Source organism: Sylvia atricapilla, chromosome 6 (assembly GCF_009819655.1).
Source record: "Sylvia atricapilla isolate bSylAtr1 chromosome 6, bSylAtr1.pri, whole genome shotgun sequence".
Lineage (NCBI taxonomy): Eukaryota > Metazoa > Chordata > Aves > Passeriformes > Sylviidae > Sylvia > Sylvia atricapilla.
Genome location: NC_089145.1, coordinates 33,621,107 through 33,633,840, shown reverse-complemented (window position 1 = coordinate 33,633,840; position 12,734 = coordinate 33,621,107). Strand labels below are relative to the sequence as shown.

Genomic DNA, 12,734 nt, shown 5'->3' with positions numbered 1-12,734 from the left:
TGAGGTTACTACTTGGATTCCCTGATGAAAAGCTGCAATTGTTTCATTTATGGGTAAATGTATTCTGGCTATTCCTAGAGTGACCTTGGCAGCCAACTGTGTTGCCCTTAGTGTCAGCAGGAAGAAGGCTGTTGGTGTCAGTGGGCTTTGGATCAGGCTTTAAAGACAGAGGAAGCTTGCTTGAGGAGGAAAACAGACATAAAAAACAGTCCTGATTTCCCAGGTTTTGTCGCTTCGAGTTTAGAATACCAACAAGACATTTTAAACCCTGAAGAATAATTGTTGTAAGTCAATTATTTTAACCCTGTAAGTTTGTTTGGTTTTTTTTTCACAATTGTACACAAGAATAAAGAAGAAAAAAATCTCTCTGGCTTACAAAAAAAAAAAAAAAAAAAAAAAAAAAAAAAAGGCAAGTACTTTATTTATCAATATATATCTTAGCTGCTTTTTACACCATTGCAATGACTAAACAAATAGCATAGAATAAACAAAAGAGAGTATAAAATCATTTCACTCCAGCTGGTATCCCAAGACAACCTTTTGACTAAGTACAGTTAGATGTTTCAAGTATGGCACTTATATAAATAAGAGCAGAGAAAAGATGATATAATCACAGTTAAATGCAATGAGCTCTCTTCCTTTGGTATGTGTGTCATCATAGGTGATTGTAGGTAAATGCATAACTCAGCTGGTATGAACCAACTTCATCTTATTCATGCACATATTAGGGAATCAATCAAAATGTACTGGTATATTCTGCAGATCACAACTAATGCAAGATGATTAAGGTCTCTGGTGTGCGTGTGTGTGTGTTTGTGTGTGTGTGTGTGTTTGTGTGTGTGTGTGTGGACAGGCAAGGAAAGAATGGCAAAATTATCTTCAGCATTTATTTTTAGCATGACTAATTGATGCACAAACCATGATAGAAAATAGCTAGTAATACACACCAGGAATGAAGCTTGTGATTTAGACAAACAAAATAAGACATGTGTGAGATACGTGAATGCAGATATCCTGACTGAGTTGTGGTTAGGTTCCTTACAGTGTGCTTACCCTCCTTTTAAAACATGCTTATGCCTGCACATTGCAACAGTGTCCCCCACCCCACCCCACCCCATATAGAGTATCCTTGCAGAGTTTTTGATATGAACACTCTACACATTTACAACAATTAGTCATACAGTTCAAACTGTAAACATCCTAATGACAACCAAAGATCTGCTTCACTGACAGATAAAACCCAATCATTAGAAAGAAAAGTAGGAATAATAGTAGCTGTGCTGTAAGGCTAGGTCAAGCATGGTTTTATAGCTGTTTTTTCAGTCTTTTATATAGTGCTGCATTTTGCAGCTGGTTCAGTAAGTGCAGATCCAATACCTTAATGGCTTTCTTGGTGGTTTGATAAAATGCTTGCCTAAGCAGTGTACCTTTCTCTAATGGTATCTGGGTCTGTTCCACCTGGCACAGTGTTTCAGTTCTGTCACAGCCTCACACATAAGCTGAGTCACTTGACTGAGTCCTGCCGAAGTTAGGCATGCTCATTCTTGGCAGGTCCTTATTTCTGATTTCATATATGGATTTCCTTTTTGCCTGTACTCCTCTCACTGCCATTTTGATCTTTCTCCAGCCCAAGTGGTTCAGTTCTGCCAAATTAAGCACCACACAAATCCCACTGACAGCAAACATGAATACCAAGAATACGGTCTTCTCAGTGGGTCTAGAGACATAGCACTCTACTTCTTTAATGCAAGGGTATCTGTCACATTCGTACATGGAAGGGACATTGAATCCGTACAGAAAATACTGTCCCACTAGGAATCCAATCTCTAGGGCATTTCGAAAGACCACTTGGATGATATAAAATCGAGAAATGCCTTCTTGCCTCCTCATCTTTGACTTTGTAGTTCTGATAGCAGGATTGGGGATTTCCTTCACTTCTAAGCAGTCTGGCTCTGCCTCTTTGGTGGAGTTCTCAGTGTTTTGCAGCACCCCATTGACAATCGTGTTCTTGATTTTCTTACTGTCCTCACGCTTCATTGAATCCTGGTCCCTTTCCAAGGTAAGGAAGACAGTGGAGTACCTCCGTTCCCTTTGTTTAGCAGACTGGTGAACGGAGTATGTTATGAAGCACAGGCTGGGAGTGCACACCATGATGATCTGGAACACCCAGTACCTTATGTGAGAAATGGGGAAAGCCTGGTCATAACAAGCCTGGTTGCAGCCTGGCTGCAGCGTGTTACAGACAAACATCGTTTGCTCGTCATCGTACACCGTCTCCCCTACAATGGCCACAATGAGAATTCTGAAGATCACCACCACGGTCAGCAGGATCCTGCAACAGAGAAGCCCGTCAGTGCGCGCCGCCGCCGCGCGGCCGGGAGCTGTCCAGTGCTGACCGGGCCCCAGCGCCGCCGCGCCGCCGACCGGCCCCGGCCCCGACACGGGCCCCGGCCCCTCGAACCGGCCCCGGCCCCTCGAACCGGCCCCGCTTCCGCGCGGGGGGCTCGCAGGCTGCGCGGCATGGCCTCGGCGCGGCCGTGTGCCACGGACCGCGGGCGGCGGTCAGCGCCGGCCCCCGCCCGGCCCCTTCGGCGGAAAGGCGATCACACGGCCCCCGGGGTCCCCGGGAGCGCGGCCGGGAAAGGCGCGGGGCTGCGCCGGCAGCGGGACCCCGATGGCAGTGGGGTGTCCCCGACGACCCCGCGGTGCCCCCTCTGGGACAAGGACAGCGGCGGTTGTGGTGTCCCCGCGCCTCCGCACCCCGCGCCGCATACCAGCCTCGCCAAGACACACACACACAGATAACACACGCGGGCTCCAGGCACCCCCCGAAAGAGCCCGGCCGAAGGGCACCGCGCAGCCGGGACCCACCGTGCGCCGCCGACCTCCCGGCCGGCCCGCTCGGACAGGAGGGGAACCCCCCCGTGCTCCCCGTAGCTCTCCCGCGACCCTTACCTCCCTATCATAGTAGAATGCTGCTGCACGGCAGCTTCCAGTAGCCTCTCTAGAATAGTCCATTCCCCCATCGCTGTTCATCCGGAGACAAAGACTTTGGCAAGCGTAGGGGATCTCTTCACTTCTGCTTTTTTTTCACCCCTCCTATTTTCTTTTTTTTTTTTTTTTTCTTTTTTTTCTTTTTTTTTTTTTTTTTTTCAGGGGGAGGGAAAACAAACCGAAGCGCAGCCCGTCTCTACCGCCCGCAGTCCGGTGGCGGGAGGCGCAGCCCTGCCGAGGGCTCCCGGCTCGGCTCGGCTCGGCTCTGCGGGGCTCGGGGCCGCTCGGCGGCCGCCACCGGCCCGGCCCGCTCGGCTCGTGGCGCGGCGCGGCGGGCGGACCGGCGGCGTGGAGGGAGGAAGGTTGGCTTTAATGTCTTGCTGCCTCTAATCTGCCTTTAAGTAGTCTCCGCTTGCGTCACTGACAGGTTGGTGGAGAGCAGCCAAAAGCAGCGCTCGGATTTTCTCATTTTTATTATTCCGGCGAATACAGACAAATAAACGCAATAAAAATAAATGAAATAAATAAACGGAGGAGGAGGAGGAGGAGGGAGGAGGGCGGAGGAAGAGCTGCCCCGGCAGGCACGCGGTTCATTGTGCAACCGAGTGCCTCCTTTTCGGAGCGCCCCGGCCGGGCTCCCGCTGCCCGGCCGCCCCCGGCCGCCGGCACAGCCCGCGCCCCGCCGGCACCGGCCGCTGCCTCGGCTGCCCCTCCGAAACGCTGCTCCGGGGCGGGAGGGTGACACCGCGGCCCCTCCAGCCCCTGGCCGGGGGTCCCCAGTGGGCTTTGCCTCACTCCTAGAGATCAAAACAGCGGTGTCATACAGCAGTGACCTTACTTGTTAGAACTGCTGAGCTCTGGAAGATATTTGACTTTAAATTGCCTCTTTATTCTCTCCTGATTACAGTTATAAGAATCACTGCAGAGAAATGAAGCTCACGTATAGCCATTTCAGAGAATACTGAGACTAAGATTGTATTTATGCTAGAAAAGACACCAAATCTTCATAGAAAGCATCTCTGAACAGTACAAGAAAAAAGTATCTTGAATAAATCCCTGCGTTATAATCAGTCCACATATTTTATTCTTATAAACAACTGTGTTTAAAAGTTTCCTTTCATTTTACAGATACCCTTACAGACTACCTGAGACACCACCAAATATTTCCACACAAAACGTTGGTACCAATTGGAATTGACTTCTCCAGTGACGCAGTGTAAAATATATTCTTGTATTTTGTATATTTACAAAATAATCAAGTAAATCTTCACACCTGCTCAAGTAATCTCATTAAAGAACAACCTAAGAAAATTTCTTGTCAGACTTATTGTAATATTTCTACCACTATACTCAGTAAAATCAAATCAAACTCTTTCTAAAGCAGAACTGCACAGGCCACAATAATCAGTGTAGTCCTTTTTTTTTTTTTTTTTTTTTGCCTTTGCCTTTGCCTTTGCCTTTGCCTTCGCTTTTGCAACTCATGAACCAATTCCATGTTATATTGAAGATGTCAAGTGTTTTCTGAATAAATGGGACCATGATTCATCTGTGCAAGAAGGCATCTGAATGCTTTAGACACCCCAAGGTTTGTTGTCTTTTCATTTGGACTGTGCAGATGGTCTCTGCTTCACGTGATACTGGGTCAGTTGACTGATTGAATTAGGAAAGTATCAAACAAGAGACGATCAGTGAATACACAGAAATTCTGCACAGAAACTGGGAGATTTTTATTCTCTCTCAGCCAAGAGTCTTTGGCTTTTTGTATACAGATTCTAAAAATTGCTGCTGCAACAACAGCAAAGCTAAAAAGTAGAAATTGGAGTTTGGTTTGTTTTAAGAGGACTGTGGTAGCTATCCAGCTACCCTGAAAACTGAATGTCTCATAGACCAAAATCGTCTGTTTGCAGGTGGATCTGAAAAAGAGAGAAATCAAAGCATAAGGGAAGCAGTAGAAGGAGAGAGGGCAGGGAATATGCTAAGAAGCTAATGATGATAATCCTATTTAGCACACCAAACAGAGGGAAAACCCATGATTGAAGTTACTGAGGGCAGAAGATTTTTGGTTCACAGACAAATAACAGAATTTCTACAAAGGAAAGTTGTTCCCTGGTGCTGGGATAGAAAATCAGTACCTGGTTCATTTATCTGAGCTTTTAGGACCCTTAATTGAAAAGGAATTACATTCTGATCGTATAAAACCCTGGTCTGTAAATTAGCAGTTAGTCAGTGTTTGCTGTGCTCCTGACAGTCCTGTCATGAAGACAAGGAAACAAAATATAATAAATGAATACTGCAAACATATAAACATTGCTATTAAATTGCTTTTGAGTTAATTATGGTTTAAAGTTAAATTCTTTCAGGTCTTTTTTTACAGGAGTTTTCTTTTACAGCATCTCAATCTGGAATACACAACATCTCCTTTTTTAGTAGTAACCTCATACACCGCCCTGTAACCACATTCATGTGCAGGATTCTTGGCCATTCTCATGAGAAAGTTTACAGAACTTCAGACCTTGACAAATTTGGAAAAAAAAAATTCAGTTAGTATCTTTCACAAGACCAGACCAACACTCATTTTAAGTAACTAAAAAATTCAGAAGAAATTATGTCTCAAATTAACATGTATGATTTCTGAGGCTATTAATTTCTGTCTTTTATCGGAGGCCTGACTTGCTGTCAAAATAGAAGTAATAAGAATCAATGTGATGTTCTCTGAATGTTTTACACAACAGTGAAAAGTGTATGAATAATACAATTAACTGCATTTCCATTATCCTTTACATGAGCAACAGAAACGTGTGGACTTATCTGACAAATTGTCTAAACCAAAAAGTGCTCAGACTATGTATAGTCTTACATGACTGTAAGTTGTAGACGTAAGAAGATTTTCAGCTTCTAAAGGTTCATCTTAGTTTTTACACCATTCCCCTGAATGCTTCAGCCAATAGTAAAGCCAGGATTTGCAGAGCAGCAGGCTGCCAAAGATGCTGTGAGGGTATATTGCACAGTGTACGTATTCAGATTAGAAACCCATGCCTGCATTTCATTCAAAAGCATTCAGGATTATCTAAACTTTGTATCTCCTGGCTTGCAAAGAACTGTTTCCTAATGAAGCAGCAATAACAGTTTGCAACAGGGCTAAGCTTGTCTTGTTCAATATTTTTATTTGTTACATAGAAAGGAAACAAGATGAGCTTGCTATTCCACACATGGGCTTTTGGGTGGTAGGGTGTATTTTTGTTCCTCCTGCTTTGCATTCAAAGAGAATAAGTATTCCTGTTCCATCCAAATTCAGTATAAACTCTGTCATTTCTAACAAGATCTCAAAGAAGCTTTGCAAAAGGAAAATTCAGTCTGCATGAGTTCAAAGACGCCAGTGCTGTGATATTAATTTCTGATGTAATAATATAGACTGAGTTGATCTTAGATTAGGTCTGAAGAATGAGACTGTATGTGTCCTCAGTTTGAAGCCAAACTGAGGTTAATCTGTCTGTAAGAAGCTGTAGGCCAGATTCTCTCTAAGAAATCCAGCCCTTTTGCCCTGATCTGGTTTTGTAAAGGGTCTGGAGAGCAATCAAATCTTGCAGGATGCACATTCCTCAAGGATGGAGCAGAACAGACTGAGAGCAGAACTGACTTGGCTTGTCTGTCAGACCCCCTCCAACCTGGACACAGATGACATTACAGGGTCAGGGTGAGGTAGCCACATGGCCAGTGCTGTCACAGTGTGCTGAACAGCATTATTCCTCTGCTTCATTGCTTACTCTGCTGAAGTTTACTAATGTAAAAACACAACACAGATCTTACATGAGCCTTCCACACTTACTGCCTCCTATTAAAGTTATACCTTCATTCTGAATTTCTTCCAAATATTTTATCTTAAAATAAATTGAATATATTATTAGTACTATGCCAACAATCTTCCTCAATGTAATTTTTTGCAGCTGTTTGCAGTGCATCCATCACCATAGCAAATCAATAGACGTCATATTTATATTCTAAAATTGCATGGCAAAGGACTGTATTTCATTGTTATATTAGAAACCACTATTTCCACCATTTGTAACAAACTGGAAGCAAATAAAAATTTTAAATTAAATTAATATTGGTTATTAATAAATAAAAATAATTCCTTATAGCTGTACAATATATAATGTGACTGTATTTTCTAACTAGAGTCACAAAATAGAGATTTTTCAGCATTGTTTTCATAAAGCATTAGAACATTCTTTGGAAGACTGGTTTGATAAATGTTTAATTTCTGATACTATTTGATGTTGTCCATGAAATCTAAGTCATTAGCTACTAAACTGAAAATGCCTTTTTAAGACCTCTCATAGCCATCTGCTATGCTCTGCTTTCATTTGATGCCATGTGTGTATTAATGAAATGATTGCATCAGATTAAATCTTTTATTCATAAAATCATCTAGGTCATCTGCTTCTACCTACACTTTCTCTCTCATTAAAATGAGCATTTGTGTGTACGTTCCCCACTGTATGAGTACAATTCTAGATGCAGTTACTGCTGTATGTAGGTCTTAATGCGAAATCCCTCTCCATGCCTTTTTCTCAAATGAATTCCCTCAAAAGATAACTCTAGTATATCACAGCAGAAAAAGTCTATTTTTTTCTGCAGCTTTAAAAGTAATGACTTCCCAAAAGGTAAAAGATTTGGTGTGCTAATGACTTCAGTCCTTCACAAGTGAAAGCAACGTTGCAAGAATACTCATTTTGCTGCCAAGAAATGGGTAGCACACTCTTCCCATCCACTCAATGGTGTTTGTGTCAAAGCTGTCAGTTGCAGGGTGGGCCCTTGTGCTCTTTGTGAGAATGGAATAGAGCCTACATTTATATGTTTCATGCTTGACAGTAGCAGTGTCAAGTGCACAGAATTCGGAGTTTCCTGTAATGCATGAACAGACAAAACACTCAGTTAATCTAATAATCAAATTAAGACTCTATTATGCATCAGAGGTCCATACTTACAAATGAAGATTGCTATAAATGGAAAAAAAATTCAGGAAAACAATGAATGTAATCATTGAAGAAGAAATAAATCTATGAATAGTCATGAACTTTCAAAGTGAGGGTTCCTAAGTCATATTGAAGTTCCATAGCTATTCTTGCAAGGGGGCAGGGAGGCTACCATAAGAAATATTCACAATGGGAGAAGGTATTAAGTAAATATTCCACAATCTTCTGAACTAAGGGAATTTAAAATACCAAAAAGTGACTGCTTTAACTAGAAAACAAAATTTAAGTATCATACTTTCCTAGTTACAGAATATTTTATTTCCTGACAGAAAAAATCACCCAAGTTTTATGGAGTTCTTGTAAGCTGTCCACAGGGACCTTTCTGTGCACAAATTAACAGCTCAAATCAATTTCCTAGGAAACAATTTGAACCTATGTACTGAATTATAGTTGCATTTACTTCTGGCATGTTTACAGCTCCTAATGCAGCAGCATTTGCACTCCTTGCAAACTTAGATTTATTTGCAGATAGAATGCAGCCAGGGGAAGGAAAATACCATTGAAACAAATACTTATGACTTGTCAGGCTCTGCAAAGAAATACAAAAGTAAAATATTCTAGTGACCAGATCATCTGCTGCCATTCTGTTGAGTTTCCTTTCTGAGTTTCACCAATCTCAAAAAAGCACATTGTGCTAAAGCATTCAAACTTCCATTAATGCAGTTTCATGGATTATGATGGCTTAAGTGTAAATTTGTGAGCCAATCTTATGTGGGTTTCCATTTCAGTTTTCTTTAATGAAAGAGCCTTTCAAAAATACCTCAGACAGAAAAGATATGAATGATTCCTCCATAAACAGATTTAGTACACATTTTAAGGATGCAAAAAATATCTACATGCTAATATAATAATTAATTCAATATAGGAGTGAAAATTTTTTGCCATTGAACAAATTATTTTATTCCTAGAGTCTATTCTTTCAAAGATATGTATTACAAAAAATTGTAGCCCAGTATAACTGGTTAGGGCATTGTGGTAAAATACTAGCCAATTATACCACCAGATGCCAGAGTCAATGCAGAATATTGCTAGACTCAGTTTGACAGACCTTATTTTTCTCTTTTCCATCAAAGAGACTTACAAATTTTCATCAGAAGAACCATAATTAAATTTCACTGTAACAATACCTTTTAAAAATTTATATTGTATCATAATATCTCCATCCTGTGGTAGTAAATTTTCATTGTACTAATAGCAATTCCCACTGGCTTTAGATGAGCCAGAATTTAAAAACCTTGAAAATATTTACACTAGAACATCTTAAAATTTCCCATGAAAGAATATGAATCCTGGGAACTTTATTAAATTCTTCAGAATATCCAGAACAACAAAAAAAAATAAGATCCAGTAATAAGAAAAGAATCCTCTATGCTGGAACTCCTGGCAGCATTTTGGTGCTTTTCCTATTCCATACAAAAAAAAGAAAATAAATTATAAGAAATCATGCTTCAGTATTTCAGCTTGAATGCATTACATCAAGCACTTTTTTCAGACCTACTGTCTATCTCTGCCCTGACATTTGTCTTCAACCAAATGCTGAATCTCTACTCCCAGCTGCTTTCAGTTGGTTGATGTGATTTACTGAAGAGTCCTTTTCCTTCGTTTTCATTGTTACACCACCATATGTCTTCAGTATTCCTGGTGCCCCTCACTCATGCCCTCTCCCTCCCCATCTCACCAGTCACAGAAGGGAATTCACATTACATTAAAGCTTCCCTTCCGAAGCCAGGCTGAAACAATCCCTTGAAATAACTAGGGCAGTCAAGTGATTGACTTGAAAGTAAACTATGTCAGTGAATGGGAGTGTAAAAAGCAGGAGCTCAGTAAAAAATGCAGAGGGTCTTTAATCCTTCTGACATTCAAAGATTCTACAGTTGTAACAAAAAATTGTGAAATATATTTGATATTAATTCTATTCCAGTTATATAAGGTTTAAATATGTATTCATGGGTGCACAGATGTATGTATTTATGCACGTGTGTCCTGGCTGGGGAGTCCTATGTGGTGAGACAGAAATTATTGAGAGGCAAGGTGGGTCAAGTCAGGTAGCAGAGCTGAAAGCCATCCAGCTGGATTTGCACATCACTGAGCAAGAGAAATGGCCAGTGCTCCACCTCTACACTGGGGCATGGATGGTAGCAAATGTTCTGTAGGGGTGACTGGACCAATGAAAAAAGACCAATTGTCAGCACAGAGGGAAACCTTCTGGACTACTGAAATGTAGCAAGACATCACCACTGGAGTAGAGAAATTTGCTGTAAAAGTACATCATGAGATGCACATGTGCACAAAAGTTGGGCTATGGAAGAGCACCACAATGGACAAATGGATTGGGCTGCCAAGATTAAAGTGTTTCAAGTGGATCTGAACGGACAACATAAGGGTGAATTATTTCTGGCTCGGTGGGCCCATGACACCTCAGGTCATTGAAGAAGAGATGCAACATCCAGATGGGCTCATGACTGAGGGATGGACTTAACCTTGGCCAGTATCTCCCAGTGCAGGGGATAATGGTAAAAAATATAAGTGTTGGGAGGCCTGGCAGATTGACTACGTCACCCTTCCCCAAATCAGCCAAGGCAAGCACTGTGTGCTGACCATGGTGGAAGCCACCACTAGATGGTTGGAGTCCTACCCTGTGCCCCATGCTACTGCCTGAAACACGATCCTGGCCCCTGAAAAGCAAGTCCTGTGTAGATATGGTACTCCCAAAAGAATTGAGTTGGACAATTGGGCTAATTTTCAAAATAACCTCATAGACACCTGGGCCAGAGAGTATGGTATTGATTTGGTGTGTCATATTCTCTATCAGGCACCAGCCTCTGGGAAAATTGAATGGTACAATGGAGTGTTAAAAAACCACGCTGAAAGCAGTGGGTGGTGGGACTTTCAAACATTGGTATTTACATTTTAGTGAAACGCAGTTAACCCCAGATAAATTAACAACAGATTAGTTAACACTACAGGCTCTACCTCTGGAGCTGCCCCTGCTCAGTCAGAACCTGCTTGCCACAGAAGGGGATAAAGTCCCCCATAGTGCATATGAGGAATGTGTTCAGGAAGACAGTCTGGATTAAGCAAAGGCAAAACCATCTACAGGAATTCACTAGGAATCCTCTTCTATGAGATCACTAAAGTGAGTTAAATCAGTTCTGTGGTGGAAATATATTTAAATTCCACAAGATTTTAGGCTGTCCCTGGTAAGATCCTAGGTAAAAGTTATTGAAATTTTGCTTTCAGTGACACTAGCACATACAGACCAAGAATATGTAGTCATGGATTTGAGAAAAGAATCTGACATATTTTGTGGAGTTCATTACATTTTTAAAAATTATTTTCAAATTAATGTAAGTTTATGAATATTCAGTAGTATCAGTCTTTTGGTCTAGAATCTTTAATCTGATATATAGAGCTACACACTTTTACTGGAAATTAGCAATTTATACTGAATATATTATTAAGAATGCTTTCCCAGGCTCATCCCAATCATGCACATCTGAAATTTCACAGGTGGTAATTTAAACTGGCATTTTTGTGAGTTCCACAACTGTTACTAACAAACAGCATCTGCTCAGTGCTGTGCAGCATGCTTTGTTTTCATAACACCATTTGTTCATCTTTCCTAAAGAAAAAGATTTCCAGGATGAGTATTAAATTAAATTTTTGTAATGTTTCCATTTCAAAATGGAGCAAAATCAAATTCAGAATATAAATTTCTTCTATCCCATAGAAAAATGAATGCTTACCTATAGATTTTGCAAAAATTTTCATATTCTGAAATATTCAACTCATAACTGTATTTTTCAGAATCTATTAGAGATAGTGTACTTTCAACTATAATGCAGGAATCTGACAAATTGAGAGAAAAAGATAAATTCAATCATTCATAAAACATTGTAGGACAGCAGCAAATGTGTGTGATTTATTTTGTGTGTTTTTAAGAAAAGGACAAATCATCATTATGTGTAATATTGCTATAGATTGGAAATTACAGTTTATTTTTCTAGATGACAGTGCAACTGACATAATTTCTTGCATAGGTTAGAGTTGCTCAAGGGCTGCACTGATTTAGGTACATCCTATGCAAATCTGTCCTCATTCGAATCAAGTATTTACTTGGCATTTTAGATTTAGAAATTCTGCTCGGCAGTGTTTGCAACATCCTTCACACTTTCCTGCAAGAATGTGAGGATTGTTTTTAAAAAAAGTAAGAAAATTTGTCATGGTACCTGGCTCCATGATTTCAATTATCTAAAGCTGTGTCTGTTTTACAGGTGAGAAACAGCATAGAGAGACATATCTTGCATTAATCTATCCACATCTTTACAACATTACCAGGAGCTGAGCCCTGGGGTGTGCAGGCTTTCTCACCCTACCAGCCCACCAAGCACCTCTTTGAGTCATCCCTAGATACATTTCCCTCTTGTGCTTGCCCAGCTCTACACCTTGCTGAGGATCAAAGGAAGCTGGAGGGCAAAATTGTGCACCCTACATTTCACACCTCTTGTGAGGCTGAACACCTAAACCAGAGCCTAAAACCAGAGAGTCTTCAAAATATTTGTCAGTTGAACTTCAAAGGATTCAATAGAGTGTGAATGTCTTATATGTACATGCAAATGTATAAATATTTTATATCATAAACATTTTTAAGAGCTATTGATTCTTTCCAGTTTCTAAGATGTATTAGCAATACTAAATCAGGTT

At 40.9% G+C, this 12,734-nt stretch overlaps 1 protein-coding gene across 1 annotated transcript; it reads right to left on the bottom strand.

Moving 5' to 3' along the window:
- Positions 1–449: 449 nt before the first annotated feature.
- On the bottom strand, positions 450–3,098 carry GJD2 (gap junction protein delta 2). The gene is made up of 2 exons (XM_066322273.1): positions 2,956–3,098; positions 450–2,332 (listed from the first exon to the last, which is right to left on the bottom strand). Exons 1-2 carry the CDS (start codon positions 3,024–3,026, stop codon positions 1,489–1,491), a joined length of 915 nt encoding a protein of 304 aa, XP_066178370.1. The 5' UTR covers positions 3,027–3,098; the 3' UTR covers positions 450–1,488.
- Positions 3,099–12,734: the final 9,636 nt, after the last annotated feature.

What these genes read in the sequence shown, in the direction of transcription:
- GJD2 (XM_066322273.1), bottom strand. Translation starts at nt 3,026, where the DNA reads ATGGGGGAATGGACTATTCTAGAGAGGCTACTGGAAGCTGCCGTGCAG. An exon ending in CATTCTACTATGATAGGGAG is followed by an intron (nt 2,333 to 2,955) that starts GTAAGGGTCGCG and finishes TCTCTGTTGCAG; the next exon opens with GATCCTGCTGACCGTGGTGG.